Raw genomic sequence first — 27092 nt, 5'->3', positions numbered from 1 at the left:
AAGTGGTAGAGCGATTATTTTTAATATAAATTTTTATTGAGGTAGCATTGGTTGAAAACACTGTGGAAGTTTCAGGTATATAGTATTATAATTCAACATCAGCATATACTACATCGGGACTACCACCAGAAACCTTGGGTCCGTCCATCGCCATGTAGTTGTTCCTCTTTACCTGTTTCACCCCTCTCACACCTTTCTTCCCCTCTGGTGATCCCAAATAGGGTCTCTGTATCTAAAAATATGTTTACTTCTCTATGTTGAAATCATATGCTCTTTGTCTTTCTCCTTTTGACTTATTTTTACTTAGAATAATTTTTTTTACTTAGGTCCATACTTGTTGCAAATGGCAACTTCATTTTTTTTTTGTAATAGCTGACTAGTTTTCCATTGTGTGTGTATCTCTGTGTGTGCAGATATATCTCATTTTCTTTACCCATTCATCTGTTGTTAAATACTTAGGTTGTTTCCATATCTTGGCTATTGTCAATAAAGTTGCAGTAAACATAGGGGTGTATATATCTATTTAAATTAGCGTTTTGTATTCTTTAGAATGCACACGTATTCAGAAGTGGAATCATGTGCTAGTTCTACTGATCTTTTGAGGCATCTCCATACTGTTTTCCATAGAGACTGTACCTGTTTACATTCCCAGTAGAAGTGAACAAGCCTTATGTGTAATCATATGCAGATGTAAGCAGTGGTTGAAAAAAAGGTTATTTTTAAGTTTGACTCCTCCAAAGCTACATGTAAGTTGTATCATTTTTAGAAATGGTCATATATTTGTCAGAGGTGTTGTCATTGTTCAACTTTAACTTAACCAGTGATGAAAAATAAGTAAAATACGATGTATGCAGCTCCGTGTGCCCGTCACTTCCATCTCCACGTGTAATTCTCAAAGAAAGACTTTTTTCTAGATATTATCAGTGTCTTTTACGACAAAATTTTTGACTCATTTTAAACTTGAAGAACAATGTATCAGGTGCTAGACACTTTTCAGGTGATGTTTGTTTAACCTGAGACAATCCATAACTTAATAATATGCATCATTTCTTAGAATTTGATACTAATTTTTGTGGCAATGTTGAGGGGAAGTTTAAAATAACTAAGAGGTCTTTAAAGAGCATAATAAAAAAGCATGTAGTTGTAGTAAACTGATCTTGTGAAAATTTCTTCTAGCCCAAGAATTCATTGGCAATTTAAAATATTGCATTTATTTTGAGAAAAAAAAAGTTAACATTAAATGTAATGGGCTTCTCCAGTGGTGCAGTGGGTAGAGTGCAGCGCTGTGGAGCTGCTCTGCAGCGTGGTTCAATCCCCGGCCAGCCAGGGAGATACGAAGCAGACCTCTCCTGTCTCACCTTCTGCTCCCCGCTCTGTCTCTGGTGAATCCTCTCACCCTCCCGTGCCTATGGCCTGTACCCCAGCTCTTGTATGAATAAAATAAATCTTAAAAAAAAAAAAGAACATAAAATATAAGGTAATCGTCACAAAACAAGAATCCAGCATAAATTACAGTGATCTTTTTCCTCTTTGGAAATGAATCTGAAACACCATATCAGAGCCTGTGATTCTCTACCTTACCTTGTTCCACACTCAGATAAATGACTGAAGTTTGTCTTCAGCTGACTTTCATACCCCTAAGAAGTTGATACAATTCCTGTCCCTGACCAGGAAGCGTGAGTTACACAGACCTCATTTTTGAAGCCTTTTTATGACTTCCCCTCATCCTTGCATTTGCAAAGTGGACTTGACAACCAGGTCAGACAGTAACTATGTATTGAACAAACATACCCTTTTAACTTTAATCCTCCAATCCCCAAGAACTTTTATTTTTAAAGATTTATTTTTATTTATGTATGCATACAAGAGTTTAGGTATAGGCCAGAGGTGTGAGGAATGAGAGGATTCACCAGAGACAGTGGGCAGCAGAGCAGGTAGACTGACTGAAATACACTGCTGAGGGGAGCAAAGGGCGAGACAGGAGAGGTCTACTGGTGCTATGTGGGTCAGCTCTTTGGCTGGGGATCTAACTTGTGCCGCAGTGGCTTCCGATAGCTTCATAGTGCTGAAACTTAACTCCTTGTACCACCAGGGAGGCCCCCCCCAAGAACTTTTATACCTGGAAGAGAAAATGTGAATAAAAACAACCTATGCGAATCTGTTTTATTTTACCTTTAGTAACTGATACATGAACTGAGTTAGAATTGCTTATTCTGCTATCTACTAAAAGTCTCCTATATTTTCAATCTTATTGTATGCCATAGACGTAAATTGTATATATTTTTTCCATTTTTAAAATTTAATTTATACAGTATTTGATTTCTCCCTTCAGGTGTGGTTACTATAGTTTTCCCACCACCAAAGCACCCATATTCCATCTCCATATTCCCTCATACTCTTCCCCCCACCTCTTGTTACTTTTCCCCACCCTTTTGTCTACCCCTTCCCCTCATGGATGCCCTAAATTTATGGTCAGCTCTCAAGGTTTGTCTTTATCTGATGCTTTGTTTGATTTTTCTATATATCACCTATAAGTGAAACCATCTGATCGTTATCTTTTTCCCTCTGACTTATTTTGCTTACCATAATCCCTTCCAGTTCCATCCATGTTTCTATGAATGGCATGAGTTTATCTTTCTGACATCTGATCCAATCATCTATTTTGGGGCATTTGGGTTGTTTCCATATCTTGGCTGTTATAAATAGTGCTGCAAAAAATATAGGAGTGCAGGTTTCCTTCTACACAGCTTTCCATAGTGGCTGGACTAGTTCATATTCATACCAGCAGCATAAGAGGGTTCCTTTTTCTCTACATCCTCTCCAGCACTTAAACTACATAAATTATGTTTAATTTAAATTTGTTTTTGAGGAAAATGTGCGGTCAAATTACGGTCAAATGAATTAATGTAATTTAAATAAGGTTGTTGTTTTTTGTTTTGTTTTTGCTGTATCTTGTTGACCCTGCCTTTACTTTCCCTTTTAAATATAGTAAGAAACAGGCTTATGCATTTTTTGTGTGTGCTACTCTAGTTCGGGAGACTTGACTAGGAAAATTTTTGTCCACCTGCTTAGGTAAACATTAAGAGACCTTATTTTGGCTTAGGTTTCTGCTGGGTTACAGGAAAACAAGCAAAAAAAAGATACAGTGATGATGATGATAGAAATGTAGTAACAATGGCACATTTATTTATTTTAGCTTATTACTATTTGCCAGTCTCTATTTTAGACAATTTCAATTTTCTTATTTAATCCTAACATAAAGCTTTACCAAAATCTCCATTAATAGAACCACAAACTCTTGAGACTAAAAGAGGTTGTGACCTTTCCAGAATCATACAAATAATGAATAGAGGATTCCAGTATTCAGACTTTGTCTGTGTTCATAGTCTGTTTTAAACCACTATCCCATACTGGCTTTGCAAACATGCACCTACATGTTCATATGATATGATGTGTTCTGTCCATGTGGTATAAGAATCCCAGGCCAAGCAAGTGAACTGAAACTTATACCTGAATTGAACTTCACATTGTAGGTATTTAAGCAGTAGCAAATGCAGGAGAAAAATAACCCTGTAATAAAAATGAATTCATAATAAGGTAATTCCAAGAAAACAGTTCAACATGAAGGAGAGTTAGCAGGCAGCTAGTTAGAAGACTAGAAATTTAACAGAGTAATCTGAAAAACACTGTTATGGCTCCTTTAAATGTCTAAATAAAAGATCAGAAGTTGAAGTAGGTGAATTTGTAAAAGAACCAAGGAGGATTTATTAAGATAAAGGTTGTGATTATTGAAATCTGTCTCAGTAGTTGGTGGGGAAATTAATGGCAAAAGATAAATAGCTGAGTAGACTCAAACAAAAATATCCTAAATAAATAGAAATAAATCTAAACCAGATTTCTGTGAAATTAAAGCTAAATGCAAAGGTAATCTTCAAAGCATCTATAGAGAAAAAACAAGTTTATGTTCAAAGGACCACAAGTTAGATTAACAATTGACTTCTCATCAATAATCCAGGTGAGAATAACATCTCTAAAGGACTGAAGAAATATAGCTATCAACCAGAAATTCAGTGCTTAACTAAATTGCCACACAAGAATTAGGTAAAATACGGATATTATGTTCATAGTTGATACATGAAAATTTTTTTGTTTTAGCAATTCTTCTGTAAAAAATTAGTTCAAATATAAATGAAAATACCATAATTTCAAAGAAACTACTGAGAAGCTTCCCACTTAGAGATAACTATTAAAGGGCGTGTACTATTGAAAAAACTCTGAAAATCAAAAAAGTATGAAAAAGGAAGTTGAACCTTTGAAGAACATCTTGACAGCAAGAACCAATGGTGAGCATATTGGTAATAACCATCATCATCACTGTGTGCCAACCGTTAGTAGTTAAGTCTCAAGACAGCCCTATGCTGTAGGTCTAATACTTCTCTGAATAAAGGACACTAATCTCCAGTTTTAAAGAGTTCATCCAGTCTGCAGCACAATGAATGGAAAAGGTGCAAACAAATTTATATTTCTGAAGTTTGAGCAATCCAGGTGGAAAGAGAAAATCTTCAGACCTTCCAGAGAAGGGAGAATTACGTAGTCTACAATGGAAAGGAAATAAGAATGTCACCAGACTTCTCAGCAACTAGTTGAAGGTAGAGAGTGAAACAAGCCCCTTAAGATCCTTAGGGAAAGATCTTTTGCTTGGTATTCTTTAGTAACCAAAGGCATGATCAGATGTCAAAAGCAAGGAATTAAAAGCCTTCCTTCCTGGGCCTCCCCTGGTGGCGCAGCGGTTGAGCGCTGGGCTGCAAAGCTGTCCGCAGCCTCTGCAGCGCCAGTTCAATCCCCGGCCACAGGGCGAGGGTCCCACATGGCGCACAGACTTCTCCTGCCGCCCACTGCTCCCCTCAGCAGTGTACTTTGTCAGTCTGCCTGTTCTGTTCACCGCTCTGGTGAATTCTCTCACCCTTCCGTGCTTCTGACTGTACCCAGTGCTTGTATAAATAAAATAAAATAAAATCTTAAAAAAATTTTTAAAAAATTAAAAAAAAAAACCACCTTCCTTCCTTATGCCCTTTCTTTGGAAGCTACTGAAATATGTGAGTTTACTAAGTAAACTGAGGAAGGTGAAAGAAGAGGATACATTCTTACAGTGTCAGCCCAGGAAGGAATTTGGGGAACACCTAGAGAGTAGCTCCTTAAGGCTGAAGTGAGAGGCTAGTAGTTCTGAGGGGAAAAAAACCAACAAAGAAATTTTGTATCTACATGTTTGTTCAGGTATTTGGAAATTACAAGTCTTTTACACATGTAATTATAGTGTTTTACAATTCTCATAGGTATACAGAAAAACTAAACAAATAGTCAGCAGTTACTGACTTCAGAGAAAACAAAAGATTATTCAAGAAAGGATAGCTAATTCTAATACATTACTTGATTTAACAGTGGCAATTATATGACATAAAGATTGAATATTAACCAAAAATACCTAGCAATGATGGATGATAGTGAAAGGGAGTTTGAAGGTTGAAGTGATGCAAAAAAACTTTATTAGGAAGACAGTTTATGTTATCTAAAAATTGATAATTTAGGAAATAGCCACGGGCATCTTATTTGTGTCTATAAATACAAGATGAAAAGCTCATTAAGTTTAAAATGACTTCTAGCAGCTGGAGTGGTCTAGGCCATTTTTAATAGCTTATTATGTATTGATATATTTTTTTAAAAAACCAACGAGCTTCTGCATTATTTTGAATAGCAGTAAAGATTTATTTAAATGCTTAAGGACATTTTACATTATTGTTTTATTAGAGGAACTGCAGGTCATAGGATAGAATTTAAATGTGCCTTGCTTAGTAAATAATGTATGGATGTGTCATCCCTCAAGAAGGGCAACCCAGAAACAGATACGGGGGGAAAGACAGGGAGTTCCGTGTTAACTAGGAGACCACGGAGATGCTCATTAGCAGATGGATATAAATGTCTACCTAACTCAGGAGAAAAGTTCACAGTGGTATTACAGGTAACTGTTGGGTAATAACATTGAGAAACTATTGTATGTTACATAATCATTTTTTATTCTAGGCAGCTCATAACAGGTTTAAAAGAGAGTGGATTAAGAGATGGAAAAGGCAGAAAGAAAAAGGGAACGAGAGATAAGGATGCTGTGATTAAATTGCATTTTACAGCCCTCAGGACACCTTGGGCCAACTTGCTTTTCACTCTAAATTTCACTGCTGTTCCACCCAGTTTCTTTCTTCACCAACTTGCAACTTCTTTTCCTTCCCTGTCAGCCAGAGGCAGATGGGAAGTGTCAGCAAGGCCTTCCTTGTTGGTAGTTCTCGATGCTTTTGTGTGTAAAAGGGCAGCCTAAACATTTAAACTTGATCCAACTTCTTAGTATCTAACAAAGTTAAGTGGCTAAAAGAATAAGAAGATGTTGCTGGTGGAATGAAAGTGTATGTTGGTAACTCACTCCTCATTGTCATCCATGCACTTGCTCCTCAGTTGTTTTCTTTTGAAGGTAGTGGATCTTTCACTTGCATTTCTCTCCTTCAATTCCGACTTTTGAATTTCTCAATCGCAGCACTAGTGGGTTTATTAGATGGTTGCACAGAAAATATAGGGAGGCACAAAAGCTAGCAATTTCAATTCTGGTCTGTGCAGTGGCCACCCAGTGTTTGGTGTTCTATGCAAATGAGGTGATGTTTCCTGCTTTCTCTACACTATGTTTGGAAATGCATAGGACCCAGATAATCAAAGTCCACATTAATAAAGAAGAATAGGGGCCTCCCTGGTAGCACAAGGGGTTAAGATGCAATCTCTGAAGCAAGCCCGCAGCCACTGCAACACGAGTTCGATCACCAGCCATCCAGGGAGCAACCCACATGGCGCAGCAGACCTCTCTTGACTCACCTGCTGCTCCCCTCAGCAGTGTACTTTGGTGATCTGCCTGTTCTGTTCCCTGCTAAGTCTCTGGTGAATCCTCTCACCCCCCATACCTCTGGCCTGTACCCCAGCTCTTGTATGAATAAATAAATCTTTAAAAAAAAAAAAAAAAGAATAATTTGGAAAACTTATGGTGGTGCCCCCAACCAGTACCTGGGTCTTCCCCACCTTGGGCATCAGGCACCACAACAAGCAGGCCACAGAGAATGCAAAGGAGGATGTGAGGCAAATTCTGGAGCTGCTGAATATACCCCAGATGGTGGTTTTTAAGGGATACCGAACTTTCAAAAAAAATGCAGAATGATACACTGATTCAGAGAAATGGTTAAGTAGTTTTCTGAAAGTGATCAGAGTATACTTATAAAATTACACAATTCTTTCCTAAAGTATTTACTTAGGAGAAATTAAAACTTTGGTCTACACAGACACTAGTACACAAGCTCATAGCAGCTTTATTTGTAATATCAAAAAGCTGCAAAACAGTAGTACCCATCAATAGCTGAATGGTTAAATATATTGTACTATATCCATAATATGGAAATCTGCTAACAAAAAAAGAATTAAGGGGCAGTATGAATAAATCTCAAAAACAAGATGAATCAAAGGAGCCAACATTGTTACTTTTATTTTTTTAAGATTTATTTATGCATACAAGCACTGGGGTACAGCCAGAGGTGCAGGGGTGGGGTGAGAGGATTCAGCAGAGACAGAGTGGGGAACAGAACAGGCGGATTGACTGAACTACACTGTTGTGCAGCGGACAAGACAGGAGAGGTCTGCTGCGCCAGATGGGTCAGCAACCTGGTTGGCCAGGGATCAAACTTGTGCCATGCTGCAGTGGCTGTGGATAGCTTCATAGTGCTGCAACTTGACCCCTTGCTCCACCAAGGAGGCCCCCAAACATTTTTTTAAAAGTACATATGGTATAGGCCTCCCTGGTGGCGCAAGGGGTTAAGTCGCAGCGCTATGAAGCTGTCAGTAGCCATTGCAGCATGAGTTCAATCCCTGGAGCAGCCAGGTTGCTGACCCACAAGGCACTGCACTCCTGTCTCACTGGCTACTCCCCTCAGTAGTGTATTTTCAGTCAGTCTACCTGTTCTGCTCCCCACACTGTCTCTGGTGAATCCTCTCACTCCTCACACTTCTGGCCTACAGCCCAGCTCTTGTATGCATGAATAAATAATATTTTTTTAAAAAGATACATACAGTGTGATTATATTTACATGGAGCTATAGGAAAGACTGACCTTAATTGGTCATTTCAAATATACGATTAAGATTTCACCCTTTTAATGGTTGCGCATACTCCTCTCTGTTTATTATAACTGAGTTGAGGGAACAAGGATTTACTTGAACTTACTGGCCACGGAAAAGTAGATCTGTGGTAGCATATAGTCTGAGGTATGGTGTGGTAACAAGGCCACAAATGATGTCAACAAATGTTCCTTCAATTAAAAAAGGGTTAATTTTTTTTTGATACTTTGTTTTGGTAAGTTTAGAATTGGGGTATAGGCCAGAGGTTCAGGGGGTGAGAGGATTCACCAGAGACAGAGTGAGGAGAACAGGCAGACTGACTGAAATACACTGCTAAGGGGAGCAGTGGGTGAGACAGGAGAGGTTTGCTGCACCTTTTGTGGGTTAGCTCCCTGGCTAGGGATTGACCTCAGGCCTTTGTGGTAATAATGCTGAAACTTAACCCCTAGGTGACCAGGAAAGCCCTTGCTTTTTTGAAAAGGATATTTTACTGCAAGTAAATACAGCCTACTTAAACTAGATTGGGACAGATTTAGTGCTGGTGCAACTGTGAATAAGCTTTATTGATAACTCAGACTTGATCATTGATAAGTAATTTTTACATTTCTGGCAGAAACCTCTGGCATCTGATAGAACTTAAAATCTCCCTCACCTCCCTCAGTAGTTTTGTTGTTGTTTATAGCACAAACACATTTATGTACTAACCCAAGGGATGACACTAACAAAATAGTTGCATATAAAATATTTATGATAAAGATAACTGAGTACAGTAATAATTTTTAAAAATTTGCTCTTTGAACTGAGCTTGTTCACCCTCAAAACTAATTCCTGTCCAAAATGATGATGGAATGTTTATTCTACTTTTTCATAGACCTGATTACAGGAGATAATATTTGTGACTGTTCTACTACTAATTCCCCACCCTCCAGTTTTCTTGTAACCATGCTTTCTTTCCCATCACATTACTGGTGTTGAACGAATTAGCCCTTCGTAAAGTTGCAGACAGTCTGAGTTTTTCTTCAAACTTCTCTCCAAGATTATGGAAAAACTGCATTTTGAAAATGGTCTGTTTATGGTGAGGTGATTGCCATCAGACGTGATAACACAATTTGGTTTGGCCACTGCACCCATTTTTTTCTTTTCCAGAGCCATTTCCCACTCTAGAGCTTTCATGTGTTTTTCAAAGCCATTGCTGCTCATCATTGCCAGCTTCCTACCAGCTGCCGAATGGTTGGTGGTCGTGGTGGGCAGGGGACGGTGTGTGGGGAGCAGAGCCGGGCATGGTAGAGCGGCGAGCCCACCTCAGCAGTTTTACCAAGTCCTTGAGAGACTCGCAAAGGTGTTTATTTTACTGGATTCTGTACTCTACATTTCTGTCCCCGATCTTTATCACTCTACTGTGATGAACTAGAGATTGTTAGTGTTTACTTCCTTTACTTGTGTTTTACTTAAATAGTGATCATTTAGAAATAAATAGAAAATTACATAGACTTTGTAATCAATTACAAACCGAATACCTATACAACTTACCACTCGGTGGAAGGAGGTGGATTATTGTCAGCATTTCAAGAGCCCCCTTTTGTGTCTATTCCTGTTCTCATTCCTGCCCTCAACACTAGAGGAACCCGCTCTTATTATTTTAATAATTTCCTTGTTTTACTTTTATTTTTTTTAATAGAGGCATGTTTAATTTATTTGTTTGTTTGTTTGTTTTGTTTATACATGCACTGGGTACAGTCAGAAGCGCGGGAGGGTGAGAGAATTCACCAGAGCCAGAGCGGGGAGCAGAACAGGCAGAAGGACCGAAGTACACTGCTGAGGGGAGCAGCGGGCGGCAGGTCTGCGCACCATGTGGGACCCTCCTCCGGTGGCCAGGGAGCAGCGGGGGATCGAACCGGCGTCGCAGAGGCTGCGGGCAGCTTCGCAACCCAGCGCTCAACCGCTGTGCCACCGGGGAGGCCCCTTGTTTTACTTTTAGATCTATATGTGTATCTCTAAATAAAATAGTAATTCTTGAAATTTATGTAAATAAAATCATTCCGTAGATACTATTTTGTGCCACCTTTGCCCACTCTGTCAGTGAGAAATCTCCACATTGTTGGATAAAGCTATCATTCCTTTTCATTTTGTGTATACTATTCTGTACGTTTAATGTTTTTTCATCTTATTTCTTGATAAACTTTTAGGTGGTTTGCTCTAAGTGTAGCCTAGCGATTACAGATTATCTGTTCTTACTACTTCATTCTGCTATTTGTTATTTTAATTCTGATAACAAGAACATCTTGTATCAGGAGAAATTTTTATAGTGCATGCAGTGTGCCTTCCTATATATCATCTAATTTATTTACTTATTTATTTTTGTAATGCAATGGTGTAGATGTTGGTAAAGATTTTTTTAAAAATTTTTTTATTGGGATCAAAATAAGGGGGTTGCAATTGTATGGGGAATATAAAAATAAAATTCACCATCTAATTTAGTCCTCATTTCAGACCTGTAGTCATGGAAATTGTCACTTCCCAAACTAACATTTCTCGAAGTCAGTAACATACTAACAAACCTTTCTTTCAAAGTCTTAATTCTCAACTTTCACAAAAGCTAAGCATGTGTAGTACCTCAACTTGAGTTAAGGTATTTTCAGATATGCCTTGTTACCCTGTATTTCAAATCCAGACTTTATTTCTTTGGGTATTGACGTAAAAGGCAATGCCATTAAATTGTATGTCAGATTTGAATATAAGTTCTTTAAATTGTCAGCAGCAAAACTGTTCATACAGATATTAAAGCTAATACCTGTAGCATTTGATCTTGGTGTGCGAAATGAGAAGGAGAGGAAACTAGTGATGGTTAGACTGGACCACAAAATACTAGTACACTTTTATACTCATGCTAAACTCTCAAAATCGAGAGTGCTTTTAACTCAAGGAGGCTCTGCTAGTCACTACGTGATATTTGATAATTCACTTTGAGCTTTTCTAAAATCATTTGTCTTACGGATCTATAAGTTTGTGAAAACTGGTGCTATGGATCAGTTTGACTCCTTATTTATGTGTGGAATGTGCTGAGCTGTGCTTTAAGCCAAGTTTAGATGTTAATGTTGCAAAGGGACGCTCCTTTTGTTATCTTAAAAAAAGTGTAAGGTTTTCAAAGTGGACATGTTTTAAGCAACTTTCAGCTCAAGAAGTGAAAGTAAATATATTTATTAGTGGTAGGGTTGAGATTTTTTTGAAGAATATAATGCTTCTCTAAATGTGTTTCTAAATAAATGTTTTAAGATACACACTTTGGAAAAAAAATTCTGAAAAGGAAGTTTGTTTTGAAAAGCAACAGGGTAGAAAATGTATTGGTCTGACACTCCACAGCAAATTTAGAGATACTGGCATTTATATATTTAGGTAACAGCAACCCAGGGAGTTGCAACTATCCCCTTAGTTTGAAAATAATTTCAGCAGATATGCTATCTAGGTCAAAATACGTAAGTAAATCTGCATATACTTTGTCTTTTCTCCAAAAGTAGAAGCACAAATTATTTTGTACTTTCAATTCAACTCCACACTAAGAAAAAAGAAATACTGTGTCATTTTTAAAGTAGTATGTGAGACTAGAAAAAACGTGTATTTTATGATTTGCTATACTTAAAGCAGACATAATATTATGAACCAGTGTTATCTCAAAAAAATAACTTTAAATGGGAAATAATTTGAAATGATTAAATTAGGATGTGATAAAGTATTATGGATATAAAATAGCCATATTTTCTGAACTTTTAGCAGAAGTAATAGTTAAAAGGAAAAATGTAACATTCCCTTTGTAGAATTAATTAATTAAAGGTGATTTCCAGCAAAGGTAATTTATACATAAGAAACTTTATATGCAGATGAAACAATATGTTGGAATAATTCAAGCAATACATTTTATTTATTTTTTTAATTTTTAAAGATTCTCTTTTATTTTATAAAATTGCTCAAGGCAAAGTCCAAGGATTATAAAAGCACAGGTTAGATGAAGAGATACATAAAATTACAGATTCAAACACATGTAATAGGAGTTATATTTTTCTTCAGATTAGAAAAGAGTTTCATGTAATTTGAAAAAAAAAAGATTAAGAAGTAATAAAGATAAAAAAAATCACTATTTTAGGCAAAGAACAAAAAATCCCACTAGCATAATTTTGATCCAATTTTCATGTTTCTTCTTAAATCTATGCTCTGTAGTCATTGTCCTTTGATATGTAAACAGGAAGAACAGAAATACATTATACTTTTTTTTTCTATTGTGAATTTTATTTATTTTTTTTCCACAAAACTGTAAATATATTCAGTGATTTAGGTGATTTAGTTTCCTTTTTTTAAATTTTATTTTTATATTCCCCATACAATTACAACCCCCTTATTTTGACCCCAATCCCTCCTTTCCCCGCTCCCCACCCCCCATGGAGTGCCTCTGGTTCATAGTTGTTTGTTGATTTTGATATTTTCTTTCTTATAGTTATTCTTTTTCCTGGTCCCTTATTTAGTTTTTCTAGATTCCTGCTATGAGTGAGACCATCTGGTATTTTTCTTTTTCTTTCTGGCTTATTTCGCTGAGCATGATCCCTTCCAGCGCCATCCATGTTGCTGCAAATTGCATGTGTTTATCTTTTTTGAATGCTGAGTAATATTCCATGGTGTATATGGACCACATCTTCTTGATCCAGTCATCTATTTTTGGGCATTTGGGTTGTTTCCAAAGCTTAGCTATTGTAAATAGTGCTGCTATAAACATAGGGGTGCAGGTGTTCTTTGGAATTGATGTTTCTGTGTCCTTTGGGTAAATACCTAGGAGTGGAATTGCTGGATCCTATGGAAGCTTGATGTTTGGTAGGTCCAGAAATCTCCACACAGCTCTCCATAGTGGTTGGACCAGTTTGCACTCCCACCAGCAGTGCAGGAGAGTTCCTTTTTCTCCACACCCTCACCAACATTTGTTGTTGCTCGTTTTTTTAATAAGTGCCATTCTCACGGGTGTAAGATGGTATCTCATTGTAGTTTTGATTTTCATTTCCCTGATTACAAGTGATGTTGAACATTTTTTCATATGGCTGTTGGCCATTTGCATTTCCTCTTCAGAGAAGTTTCTTTTTAGTTCTTCTGCCCATTTTTTGACTGGATTATTTTCTTTGTTGTTGTTGAGTCTCATCAGCTCTTTGTAGATTTTTGTGACCAGTCCTTTATCATTAGTGTTGGGTGCAAAAATGTTCTCCCAGTCGGTGGGGTTTCTCTTTGTTTTGGTTATTGTCTCTTTTGCTGTGCAGAAGCTCTTTATTTGATGTAGTCCCAGCTGTTTATCTTTGCCTTCACTATCACTGCTTTGGGTGATGTGTCTGTAAAGATTCTTTGATGTGCATATCATGTGTTTTGTCTACATTTCCTTCTATGTATTTTATGGTTTCTGGTCTTATGTCTAATTCTTTAATCCATTTTGAGTTGGTTTTTGTGCATGGTGTGAGGTAGTAGTCAAGCTTCATTCTTTTGCATGTAGCGACCCAGTTTTCCCAGCACCATTTATTGAACAAACTTTCTTTGCTCCAATGCATAGTCTTTGCTCCTTTGTGAAAGATTAGTTGACCATAAATCTGTGGGTTTATTTCTGTATTTTCTATTCGATTCCATTGGTCTGTGTGTCTGTTCTCTTTCCAATACCATGCGGTTTTGATGATTATGGCTTTGTAGTATAGTTTGAAGTCTGGGAATGTGATGCCTCCATTCCCTTCTTTTTTTTTTTTTTTTTTTTTTTTCAGGAGAGCTTTGGCTATTCGGGGTTTTTGGTGATTCCATAAGAATTTTATCAATAATTGTTCTATTTCTTTGAAGAATGACATTGAAATTTTTACGGGAATAGCATTGAATCTGTATATTGCTTTTGGTAGGATGGCCATTTTAATAATGTTTATTCTTCCAATCCATGAGCAGGGGATGTCTTTCCATTTCTTTGTGTCTTCTATTTCTTTTTTTTTTTTTTTTTCTTTTTAAGATTATTTATTTATTTATACAAGCACTGGGTACAGTCAGAAGTGCGGGAGGGTGAGAGAATTCACCAGAGCAGGGAGCAGAGCAGGCAGACGGACGGAAGTATACTGCTGAGGGGAGCAGCGGGCGGCAGGAGAGGTCTGTGCGCCATGTGGGACCCTCCTCCGGTGGCCAGGGAGCAGCTGGGGATCGAACCAGCGCTGCAGTTGCTGCGGGCAGATTCGCAACCCAGCGCTCATTCGCTGCACCACCGGGGAGGCCCTTCTTCTATTTCTTTAACAATGTTTTATAGTTTTCTTTGTGTAGGTCCTTTACCTCTTTTGTTAGATTTATTCCCAAGTATTTGATTTTTTTGTTTCGATAATAAAAGGGATGTTTTTTTTTTTTGATTTCTTCTTCAGATTTATTGTTTGTGTATAGGAAGGCTACTGATTTTTGCATGTTGATTTTGTATCCTGCCACTTTACTGAACTGATTGATTACTTGAATTAGTTTTTCTGAGGAGTTTTTGGGGTTCTCTGTGTATGTTATCATATCATCTGCAAATAGTGATAGTTTGACTTCTTCTTTTCCTATTTGGATTCCTAGTATGTCTTTGTCTTGTCTTATTGCTCTGGCTAGGACTTCCAGTATTATATTGAAAAGCAGTGGTGAGAGTGGACATCCTTGTCTTGTTCCAGATCTTAATGGAAATGCTTTTAACTTTTCGCCATTGAGAATGATGCTGGCTGTTGGCTTGTCATATATGGCCTTTATGATGTTGAGGTATGTTCCTTGTATCCCAAGAATTTCAAGGGCTTTTATCATGAATAGGTGTTGCACTTTGTTGAAAGCTTTCTCAGCATCTATTGATATTATCATATGGTTTTTATATTTCTTTTTGTTGATGTGTTGGATGACGTTGATTGATTTTCAGATGTTGAACCATCCTTGTGTCCCTGGAATGAATCCTGCTTGGTCGTGGTGAGTTATCTTATGGATACATTGTTGGATTCTGATAGCTAAAATTTTATTGAGGATTTTTGCATCAGTGTTCTTTAGGGAGATTGGCCTGTAGTTTTCTTTTTCTGTGTTGTCCTTGTTCGGTTTTGGTATTAGTGTAATGTTGGCTTCATAGAACGTGTTTGGTATTATCCCTTCCTTCTCAATTTTTTGGAAGAGTTTGTGAAGGATAGGCACTAATTCATTTCTGAATGTTTGGTAGAATTCATTTGTAAATCCATCAGGTCCTGGGCTTTTGTTTTTGGAGAGGTTTTTGATTGCCATTTAAATTTTGCTGCTTGTAATTGGTCTGTTTAGGTGTTCTATTTCTTCTTTATCTAGCTTTGGGTGATTGTAGAGTTGTAGGAATTTGTCCATCTCCTCTAGATTGTTGAACTTGTTTCCATATAACTGTTCATAGTAGTTTCTGATTATTCTTTTGATTTCTGCTGTGTCCGTTGTAATTTCTCCTCTTTCATTTATGATCCTGTTTATTTGTGCTTTCTCCCTTTTTTCCTTTGTGAGCCTGGCTAGGGATTTGTCTATTTTATTTATTTTTTCGAAGAACCAGTTCTTGGTTTCATTGATCTTTTGGATTGTTTTTTTAGTTTCAATTTCATTTATTTCTGCTTTGGTTTTTATTATTTCTTTTTTTCTACTGGTTTTGGGGTTTTTTGGTTGTTCTTTTTCTAGATCTTTGAGCTTCAAGATTAGGTTGTTTCTTTGAGTTCTTTCTTGTTTCTTTTCTTTTTTCTTTTTTTTTTTTTTAAAGATTTATTTATTTGTTTATACAAGCACTGGGTACAGTCCAAAGCGGGGGAGGATGAGAGAATTCACCAGAGCCAGAGCGGGGAGCAGAACAGGCAGAAGGACCGAAGTACACTGCTGAGGGGAGCAGTGGGCGGCAGGAGAGGTCTGCGCGCCATGTGGGACCCTCACCCGGTGGCCAGGGAGCAGCCGGGGATCGAACCGGCGCCGAAGAGGCTGCCGGCAGCTTTGCAACCCAGCGCTCAACCGCTGCACCACCAGGGAGGCCCTCTTTCTTGTTTCTTGATGTGAGCCTCTATTGCTATATATTTTCCTCTTACTACTGCTTTTGCTGCATCCCATACATTTAGGAAATTGGTGTCCTCCTTGTCATTCAATTCAAAGAATTTTTTAATTTCTTCTTTGATCTCCTCATTAGTCCAGTGGTCTTCCAGTAGTGTGGTTTTCAATCTCCATGAGGTAGGAGATTTCCTTGCCTTCTTTTTATGGTTTATTTCTAGTTTGATGCCTTCATGGTCAGAAAAGATGGTTGGTATGATTTCAATCTTGGTGTATCTTTTGATGTTTGTCTTGGGTCACAGTATGTGATTGATCCTGGAGAATGATCCGTGTGTGCTTGAGAAAAATGTGTACTCAGATTTTGGGGGGTTTAGTGTTCTATAGATGTCTGTTAAGCCCAAGCGCTCTAGATCCTTATTTAGAGCTTTAGTGTCTTTACTTGTTTTTTGTCTCGTTGATCTATCCATTGTTGATAGTGGTGTGTTGAAGTCTCCCACTACGTATGTGTTTTCTCTGATGTCTGTTTTCAAAGAATGAAGATAGTTGTCTGATATATTTTGGTGCTCCTTCGTTTGGTGAATATATGTTAATGAGTGTTATTTCTTCTTGAAGTATTGTCCCCTTGATCATAATGTAGTGACCGTTGGGGTCTCTTTTTACCTTTTTGAGTTAGAAATCTGTTTTATCTGATGTAAGTATAGCTGTTCCTGCTTTCTTTTTTGGTCCATTTGCTTGTAGGATTGTTTTTCCTCCTTTAACTTTGAGTCTTTTGTTTTCTTTTGTAGCTAAATGTTTTTCCTGGAGACAGCAAAAGGTTGGGTTTTGTTTCTTAATCCAGCCTGTGACTCTGTGTCTTTTTATTGAGGATTTTAATCCATTTACATTTAGAGTTAATATTGATATGTTAGCATCTGTATTTGCCATTGTGTTTGTCTCTCCTTTGATTTTATTTATTTATTTTATTTATTTTAATAACTTTTTGGGGGGCCTTCTTTTGTTGTTATTTGTCCCTCTGAGGTTCTGGCTTTAGGACTCCTTATACTATTTTTTGGAGTGGGGGTTTAATCGTAATGAAATTCCAGAGTTTCTGTTTGTCTGGGAAGGTCCTTATTCTTTCTTCATAGAGGAAGGAGAGCTTTGCGGGATAGAGTATTCTTGGTTGGCATCTGTTTTCTTGGAGTCCCTTGACTATGTCCCTCCACTCTCTCCTTGCCTGCAGTGTTTCTTCGGGGAAGTCTGATGTCAGTCTGATTGGTTTCCCTTTGAATGTTATCTGTTTCTTCCCTCTTGTCAGCTTCATTATTTTTTCCTTGTCCTGGATTCTTGGGAGTTTTACTATTATGTGTCTTGCTGTATTTTTCCTTTCGTCATGGAAGTTTGGTGTTCTTCTTGCTTCTTGTATATCGATTTTCAGCTCCTTCACGTTTGGGAAGTTCTCTTCAATTATTTCCTTGAATATTTTCTCTGTTCCTACATCTCTCTCCTCTCCTTCTGGGATTCCTGTAACTCTTATATTTCCTTTCCTCATGGAGTCAGATAGTTCCTGAAGTCTTTCTTCAGTCTTTTTCCTTAATACTTCTGTTTCCTTTTCTGTTTTGGTTCTTTTTATTTCTGTGTCTTCAAGAGTACTTATTCGTTCTTCCATTTCATCTATTCTCAAGCAATACATTTTAAAACATCAGAATAACTCCATATCTCTGTGTGCTAGATAATGGGGAGCATAAAGAATTTTTCAGTTTTCAAAAATGACATATTTACTTTTATAGAATTGGTTGAGAGAGTTCATTTCACCATGACACTTTATTGGCGAAGATTGTTGATTTAGAATTGAATCAAGGGTCTCCCTGGTGGCCTAGGGGTTAAGTCTCAATACTATCACCTCTGTGGCCTGAGTTCGATCCCCAGCCAGGAAGCTAACCCACATATGGCTTAGAAGACCTGACCTGTCTTGCTCACTGCACCCCTCAACAGTGTATTTTAGACAGTCTGCCTGTTCTACTCCCCCACTCTGTCTCTGGTGAACCCCCTTCAGCCTACCCCACCCGCACACACCTCTGGCCTACATCCCAGTTCTTTTACATTAAAAAAAAAAAAAGGAATTTAATAAAACTTGTTAAATAGCACCACCGAAGTAAAGTCATGATATTGTGATTTTAACCCTTTTCTCGTGTATTCTTGTTGAGAAGCTTAGACTGACTGAGAAAATAACTGAAACATACTGTTTGTTTGATGGTATAAGCTTTTACATATTTACCCGATGTTGTGGGATAATTCCACTTTCTTATTTTGGATTTGGGTGAAAATCCCTGCTTGAAAATAAGCACTCCAGGTTCTCAGTTTTCAGGGGTGTCAGTTTTCTTCGCTCCTGTGTTTCCAACTCCTAACACTCAAACTGAATATGTTTTCTAAAATCTTGATTTTTTTTTCTTCGGTGTTTATTTTTGGGGAAGAATTTTTAAAAGGATTAGTAAGGTAACCTGTTTTCTTTTACTTTTCCTCTTTTTTCTAGACTACCTGTTTCAGGCCCAGAGTCAAGTCAACACTTTTTATACCTTCTTCGTGGTCCAGAAACAAGTATCTTTAGAATCAGAACAGAGGGGAAGCAATCTGACCTTTTCTTTATGAAATTGACTGTGTAAGACACCTGGTGTCCAGTCCCCAATACAGAGAAGTAATAAGATTATTATCCTGGCATCATTGGACGTTTGGTCACATTGAGAGCTTGGTTTGTGAAGCTTCATCGGTCAAGATTTGAAAACTTCGTTGGTGCTCACTTCTACCTTGGACTTTAAGCATGAGTGAATTCTGGTTGTGTTTCAACTGCTGTATCGCGGAACAGCCTCAGCCTGTAAGTACAGATTGGGTGGGGTGGTTATTAAAGCACACCACTGGTCCTTAAACTGAGAATCGGGATCCTCTCAGTAATTGCTGGGCAGTTCTGAGTAGTGTCACAGAGAGAAGTTCAGTGGGATTTGGAATATTTGCTTTAAAAAAAAGGAAACTAATGTTTTTTGGGGTAGCTACAATGTGTCAGGAACTGTGTCAGACCATTCATTGTACAGGGCTGAGAAGGTTGTACTCCTTTACCAGCTGCTTCTGGAGGAACAGTGGGAAGGGGAAACACCTGATGTTAAAACAGCAAAGTAGGTTGTGGACATCAGTGGGTGGGAGTTGTGGCAGCCAGATTGCCCTCTCATCCTTCTCAGTTTACAGTCTCATTTTTCTTATGGCAGCCCCCTGAAGAAGAGACTATTATTCTTCTTTTCACTTGGAATAGGTCCAGTTTTTTGCCCAGCATCATACAGATAGTAAGTGGTTTCTTGGCTCACTTCTGGTGTATGCCCCACTGCCAAGTCTACATCCTATCCTATAGACACATTGTTACTTTGGTGAAAAACCTGGCCTCCAACCTCCAGTTTTCTATTTATCTGTTAGTATGCCAAGATCAAATGCCATCTTTATAAAATCTTCCCCCATGTTCTCCTAATACCTCATGAATATTAGGTTAGCTAATACCTCATGAGTATTCCCTCTGGCTCTTCTTTAGAGGAACTGCTTGCATAGTGAATAACTGTTTTAAGTCTCTCTGTTTTGACTCTTTAGAAGCCCTGACCACATTTACTTTGTATATTCAGGATCAACTCTTATGCCTTGGAGAAAGTAGCTGTATTGCTAACTGGTTGGCTGTCTGCTGACTGGATGAATGCTTGAATTTATATTACGCACACGCAAGCATGCGCACCCACACACCCACACCCCCCTCCAAACTTCCCCCCAGCTGTTTTTATTATAGCAGGTAGGGTCCTCTCAGGTCTTTCCCAAGCCTTTCCCCAGGCATGCAGTCACTTTCTGATTTTCCTAGTATATGCTGTTTTTAAATAAAATGCCCTAGCCTTTCCTGTCTGGCCCCCCAGTAGGGGAAAAAGAGAAAAATGAAGGGGATGGAAAAGAAAGGGCACCCGCTTTTTAAATCCCCTGGAAGTCACTTCAGCCAGGGACTGGGAGCTACAACAAAGGCTTTTTGTTTGCTTCTCTGTGATCAGAAGCAAAAATTCTTGGAGGACAGGGCCCTTTTTTTTTTGGCCCACCCTGGTTCACATGTGCAAGCTGCTCCAGAAACACAGTTGGGTGTCACGTGGGTTTGGAAGTGGGTAACTGCTACTGTGCTATGTATGACCTGACATTGGCTGAAAATAACTGCAGTTTACGTTCCAACACCTCCCTGGAATTTGCGAGCATTGAACAGACTGCAGAGTTCTGAAATAGTTATTAGATTCTGTCAGTGCAGTTGGTGGAAGAGGGATGCAGATTCCTGGTGCTGTGGACTCCACCATCTTCCTTATATATTCCTTAATAATTCTGTCGTTTACTTGTATCTGTGTGATCCATGAGGTTTAACAATTGATGTGCGGTAGGGTCTAACTGTTCTTTCATGCTCATCAGCTATCTAAGGACAGCTTATTAAAGAGGTAATCTTTTGATTAGCAATTTGAAATCATACATTTATTACATATTGCACTGTCATATATTTGAATATTTCTGAATAGGTTTTTGTTTTTGGTTTTTTTTGTTTGTTTGTTTTTTTGATACTTTTGTTTATACCTGTGCCATTGTCGTGCTGTAGTCTTAAAAGATGAGTTTTTGGGGAGGGTGGGGGGTATTTTTAGCCATACTGTTTTAATTGCTTCAGTTTTTTTAAGTATATTTTGCTGTCTCGTAAGGACTATCTCTTTTTAGTTTCCTTCAACTATATTGATAACTTTTTTTTAAGCTGGATTGTTCTTAGGTGGATCCTTGTTATGTACTTTATAACACAGGTAAGTTTTTAAATTTTATTTATTCAGTGAACATTTTTTCTTCATATGAAGTATTTCATGATGAATATTTTTGATCTTGTGGGTGTTTAGAATCATGTTGAATTTAGAGTGTAATTGGGGGCCTCCCCGGTGGCGCAGCGGTTGAGCGCTGGGTTGCGAAGCTGCCCGCAGCCTCTGCAGCGCCGGTTCGATCCCCAGCCACCAGCGAGGGTCCCACATGGCGCGCAGACCTCTCCTGCCGCCTGCTGCTCCCCTCAGCAGTGTTTTTCGTCATTCTGCCTGTTCTGCTCCCCTCTCTGGCTCTGGTGAATTCTCTTACCCTGCCGCGCTTCTGACTGTACCCAGTGCTTGTATAAATAAATAAATCTTTAAAAAAAAAAAATAGAGTGTAACTGGGTGAGAATTGACATCTTTGAAGTCCTCTGTAATCCCTGTGTAATCCTGTTGAGAAGCCAGGCATGGGTCTTCATTTTACAGACATTTTCATATTATTTTGGTAAAGCTTAAAAATTTCATTATGTAAGCTTTGAACATCTCTTGTTAGTGTTTTCTAGCTATTTTATGGATTTTTATTACTATTCTAGTGAAATTTTATTTTCTATTTACTAATGACAGGAAATTAATGGCTTATGCATTAATTTTGATCCACATACATTACTGAACACTTAATGTTTTAAAAATATCTGCATATAGTGACAGTATCTTTTAATCTTTTTAGTAAAATGCTGTTGGTCTTGTACTGCATTGTCTAAGACGTGAAGTGCGACTTTGAATGGTGTTGGTGACAGCGGGACATCCTTGTTTATCCTGACTTTAATGGGAAAGTTTCTAATTTACTTAAGAATGAATAGAGGGCCTCTCTGGTGGCGCAGCGGTTGAGCGCTGGGTTGTGAAGCTGCCAGCAGCCTCTGCAGTGCTGGTTCGATCCCCGGCTGCTCCCCAGCCACCAGAGGAGGGTCCCGCATGGCGCGCAAACCTCTCCTGCTGCCCGCTGCTCCCCTCAGCAGTGTACCTTGGTCCTTCTGCCTGCTCTGCTCCCTGCTCTGGCTCTGGCTCATTCTCTCACCCTCCCGCGCTTCTGACTGTACCCAGTGCTTGTATAAATAAATAAATAAATCTTAAAAAAAAAAAAAAAAAAAGAATGAATAGATGTGTATTTTAGTGAATGTGTTTTTACCCAGACTTTTAAGTTTAATTATAATTTATCATAGATTACCAAAGATAATACTATCTAACAGTTTAAAAGATTATGGATACTTGAATTCTACATGTATTTTGTTGCTGAGAGTTGGACCTGAGGTAAGCTAGACCATTAGTGTGAGATTTTGTGTTTATCTGACTGCTGGCTCAGCCAAGTTCACTGTTGCTGTCGCTCTAGGTGTCAGGGGAAACAGTGTCCCCTGGTGTCCTTGTTTTTGTCCCCATCTTTGGGTTTCTCAGGATTTCATTTTGGAATATAGACCTGATTCTTTCAGTTGCATTCCCTGTTGTGCAGGAGCCTTGTGGGTGTGGTAGGAAGGTGTTATGGGAAGGCAAGCGTCAGGTCATGCTTGAAGAGGTTTTAGTCTTTTGGTGAGCCTATGCCCTGGGCTGTGTCCTGCATAAGTGCTTCTCTGTTTTGTTTTGTTTTGTACTCCTTAGTTGAGTCATGAAAGCAAGAGGGGTCTGGAGTTTGATCTATTTCCCTTCCTGTGCGTGCAAGGCTAGCTAGCTTGGGGAAGTAGGGTTGGATAGTTCTCTTCCCCAAAGTTGGTTAGTTTTTGGTAAAACCCCTCTGGTGTAGTAGTTTCTTTTGAGGGTATCTTTGTTAAGAACACATTATTCTAGGGCCTCCCCGGTGGCGCAGCGGTTGAGCGCTGGGTTGCGAAGCTGCCCGCGGCCTCTGCGGCGCCGGTTCGATCCCCGGCTGCTCCCCAGCCACCGGAGGAGGGTCCCACATGGTGCGCAGACCTCTCCTGCCGCCCGCTGCTCCCCTCAGCAGTGTACCTCGGTCCCTCTGCCTGCTCTGCTCCCCGCTCTGGCTCTGGTGAATTCTCTCACCCTCCCGTGCTTCTGACTGTACCCAGTGCTTGTATAAACAAAGCAAAACAAACAAACAAACAAATAAATAAATAAAACACATGCCTCTATAAAAAAAAAAGTTTAATAAAAAAAAAAAAGAACACATTATTCTGGCTTACTTTAAGATGGCTGTCTTTCCCCTCTCCATGCTGAAGTCCAAGGGAATTTTTTGTTTTTCACTTTGAGAATATGGTAGAGTTCCTGAGGTAAAACTCAGAGGTATGGCGGCTCCTCTAAGACTGGGCTTCCCTGAAGTTTTTAGCTCTCAAACTTGTCTGTACTAATCCTCTAGCAGTTGCTCAATTACAGTTGAGATTTTCCTGCACTGGCTCTGGATCTCCTGGAGGATTCTACTCATGGGTTTCTGTTTGGGGAAATTGTAATTTTCTGTACCTCCGTATCTCTCCAATTTGGGGAAACAATGGTTACTCTGTGATCTCAGTTCTGTAGTGGATCTAAGAAGAGTTGTTGGCTTTTGTTTATTAAGCTTTTTTCTGCTTGTTGGTGAACAGCAGTGACACCATCCATGCACCTCACATGCCATACCAAAAACCAGAAGTCATAATGTGATGTTTTTTAGGATTGATTTATTGCCGTTCATAATGTATGTAGTAAAATGAACTCTGTTTGAGTATGTGTTATATGCATACTCATCAACTAAGAAAGTGATAGATCAAGAATTTGAATAGCAGAAGCATAAGACTGTGGTATTATAAGCAGACATTAGAATTACATTTTCTGCTACATAAAGGATTTATAACTTGCGCTTTTTTCACATATTTAATATGTCAGTATTGTGCTATTGTTTAGTAATATGTTTGTATGAAATATTCCACCACGGACATCTGATTTATCAGCCTTTTTTGACTTGTTGAGAAAAATTATACAGAACTTAACAGGGCCATGTATTTACTATAGTGGAAGAATAGCTTGCTTCTTGGCATCAGGAAAACACATACAGGATGCACTAATGATTTTATCTATCTTTATAGTCCGTAAAAACACATCCTTGCAGTTCCTTTAGTGGATGTCAAGAGTGCCTTATGTGAAAGCTGCTTGGTCATCTCTATAAAGTTTTCTAAAGTATTTACTGAAATTAAGCTCTGCATGCCTGCTCTCCCACTCACTCTTTACCACCCCCTGCTCTTGCACATTCCATGTGTGAAAAAGGGACAACCCAATATTGGGAAGAAAACAGAATGCATTTTTCTGAGTAGTACATAAGAATCATAATTTTTCGTCCTACTCCTTCATTCTAACACAGTACAATCCATAGCATAATAAAACCTCGATTTTTTTTAATTTAAATTTTATTTTTATATTCCCCATACAATTACAACCCCCTTATTTTGACCCCAATCCTTCCTTTCCCCGATCCCTACCCCCCATAGAGTGTCTCTGGCTCATAGTTGTTTGTTGATTTTGGTATTTTCTTTCTTATAGTTATTCTTTTTCCTGGTCCCTTATTTAAGTTTTCTAGATTCCTGCTATGAGTGAGACCATCCGGTATTTTTCTTTTTCTTTCTGGCTTATTTCGCTGAGCATGAGCCCTTCCAGCTCCATCCATGTTGCTGCAAATTGCATGTGTTTATCTTTTTTGAATGCTGAGTAATATTCCATGGTGTATATGGACCACATCTTCTTGATCCAGTCATCTATTTTTGGGCATTTGGGTTGTTTCCAAAGCTTAGCTATTGTAAATAGTGCTGCTATAAACATAGGGGTGCAGGTGTTCTTTAGAATTGATGTTTCTGTGTCCTTTGGGTAAATACCTAGGAGTGGAATTGCTGGATCTTATGGAAGCTCGATGTTTGGTAGGTCCAGAAATCTCCACACAGCTCTCCATAGTGGTTGGACCAGTTTGCACTCCCACCAGCAGTGCAGGAGAGTTCCTTTTTCTCCACACCCTCGCCAACATTTGTTGTTGCTCGTTTTTTTAATATGTGCCATTCTCACTGGTGTGAGATGGTATCTCATTGTAGTTTTGATTTGCATTTCCCTGATTATAAGTGATGTTGAACATTTTTTCATATGCCTGTTGGCCATTTGCATTTCCTCTTCAGAGAAGTTTCTTTTTAGTTCTTCTGCCCATTTTTTGACTGGATTATTTTCTTTGTTGTTGTTGAGTCTCATCAGCTCTTTGTAGATTTTTGTGACCAGTCCTTTATCATTAGTGTTGGGTGCAAAAATGTTCTCCCAGTCGGTGGGGTTTCTCTTTGTTTTGGTTATTGTCTCTTTTGCTGTGCAGAAGCTCTTTATTTGATGTAGTCCCAGCTGTTTATCTTTGCCTTCACTATCACTGCTTTGGGTGATGTGTCTGTAAAGATTCTTTGATGTGCATATCATGTGTTTTGTCTACATTTCCTTCTATGTATTTTATGGTTTCTGGTCTTATGTCTAATTCTTTAATCCATTTTGAGTTGGTTTTTGTGCATGGTGTGAGGTAGTAGTCAAGCTTCATTCTTTTGCATGTAGCGACCCAGTTTTCCCAGCACCATTTATTGAACAAACTTTCTTTGCTCCAATGCATATTCTTTGCTCCTTTGTGAAAGATTAGTTGACCATAAATCTGTGGGTTTATTTCTGTATTTTCTATTCGATTCCATTGGTCTGTGTGTCTGTTCTCTTTCCAATACCATGCGGTTTTGATGATTATGCTTTGTAGTATAGTTTGAAGTCTGGGTGTGTGATGCCTCCATTCCTTTTTTTCAGGAGAACTTTGGCTATTCGGAAAACCCCAATTTTTTTGAGCCATGGTAATTAATTAATCTTTTAAACTGCCTGTAGCATATAAATGCTGTAGTGACTGTTGCTGCACACTGCTAAGGCTGTAGATTAAAGCTGAATGGTTGCTGCCTCACAACTTAGTTTTAAAAAGAAATTGTCAGTCATTTGGTTATTTATAAGACTACAGTGAATTCTTTACCTAATTGTGCATCAAAGAACTAGTAGAATACTTTTTTCTCCCCCTAGTTTTACTGAGCCTTAATTGGTATGCCAAAAAAGTACATAAGTAATGTATGCAATCTGGTGAGTTTGGATATATACATACACTCAGTCACCACAATCAAGGGAATAAGCTTCTAAGTATCCTCAAAAGCAATGAAGTTTCATTTACAACAAAACAAAATAAAAAAACCAACCACACTTTTCTGTTCATATTATGTGCCTGTTCCAGTTAATGTTTCCATACATGGCTCTGATTTTCGGTAACAGTTTTTTTCTCTGAGATGTGTTATTTTAATTAGACATATATGCATTTATACATTACTTTGGTTAGTGTATGGAACACCATTCTGGTATTTCTGCAGTAACCCAGGTACTCAGGAAATAACTGAGCAAAGCATATTGTTTCTTCCCCCAAGACTCTCCTTGTGGTGGAGGAAGGGGGCTATTTAATGCATAAAGAAGAGTATATAATGATAGTTGCTATGTGGAAGAGAGAGCTGGAAAAGCAGATAGAAAAGGAGAAGGGCATATTAAGTGTGTCTGGCAAACAAATTCCTCTTGACTGAAGTGATACTTAGGGGAGTAAGCCAGACAGATACCCGGGACCAGCATTGTAGTCAGTTGGACTGGAGAGTGCAAGGTGCTGGAAGTGTAAAGTCTGCGTGTTTGAGAGCAGCACTAAAGAAGGCAGGGTGGCTGGGAGCAGAAGGGATGGTGGTGGGAATGAGGTCAGAGAGGCAGCTCATGGTCAGGTCATCCCTGGCATTCCAGGCATGAAAAACTTGTTTTTCTTCTTTTTGAAATGGAAAATCGTTGAAGGGTTTTGAGCAAAAACCCAAGTGGAAAATGTAATCCTTTCCCCAGTGGTTTGAATGTCATTATGTGCCCAGACTGAGGGTTAGCACTGGCTGAGCATCCTGCACCCTGAGCCATGAGCTCCCTCCTCCTGCCTGCACACGCATCCAGCATGTCCTCCTCAGTGTAATGTGTTCTGTGTTGAGTTTATTTTCTGCGGTGTTTTCTGTCATTTTTGTTT

General features: G+C 38.6%; 1 protein-coding gene across 3 annotated transcripts in view; it reads left to right on the top strand.

Moving 5' to 3' along the window:
• The window catches only part of CDC42SE2 (CDC42 small effector 2), a 99677-nt gene that overhangs the window by 51746 nt on the left and 20839 nt on the right, over positions 1 to 27092 (top strand). For all 3 annotated transcript variants that reach the window (XM_037509407.2, XM_037509406.2, XM_054694447.1), the window contains one exon: positions 18739 to 19077. In XM_037509407.2, the coding sequence (XP_037365304.1) occupies positions 19024 to 19077 (54 nt within the window). In that variant the 5' untranslated portion in view covers positions 18739 to 19023. The remainder of the gene's footprint in view (positions 1 to 18738; positions 19078 to 27092) is intronic.

The sequence above is a fragment of the Talpa occidentalis genome, unplaced genomic scaffold (genome assembly GCF_014898055.3).
Source record: "Talpa occidentalis isolate TD23 unplaced genomic scaffold, MPIMG_talOcc4v2.1 talOcc4.13, whole genome shotgun sequence".
NCBI classification, from domain to species: Eukaryota; Metazoa; Chordata; class Mammalia; order Eulipotyphla; family Talpidae; genus Talpa; species Talpa occidentalis.
The sequence above is the reverse complement of the archived record's forward strand: the minus strand, read 5'-3'. Positions and strand labels throughout refer to the sequence as shown.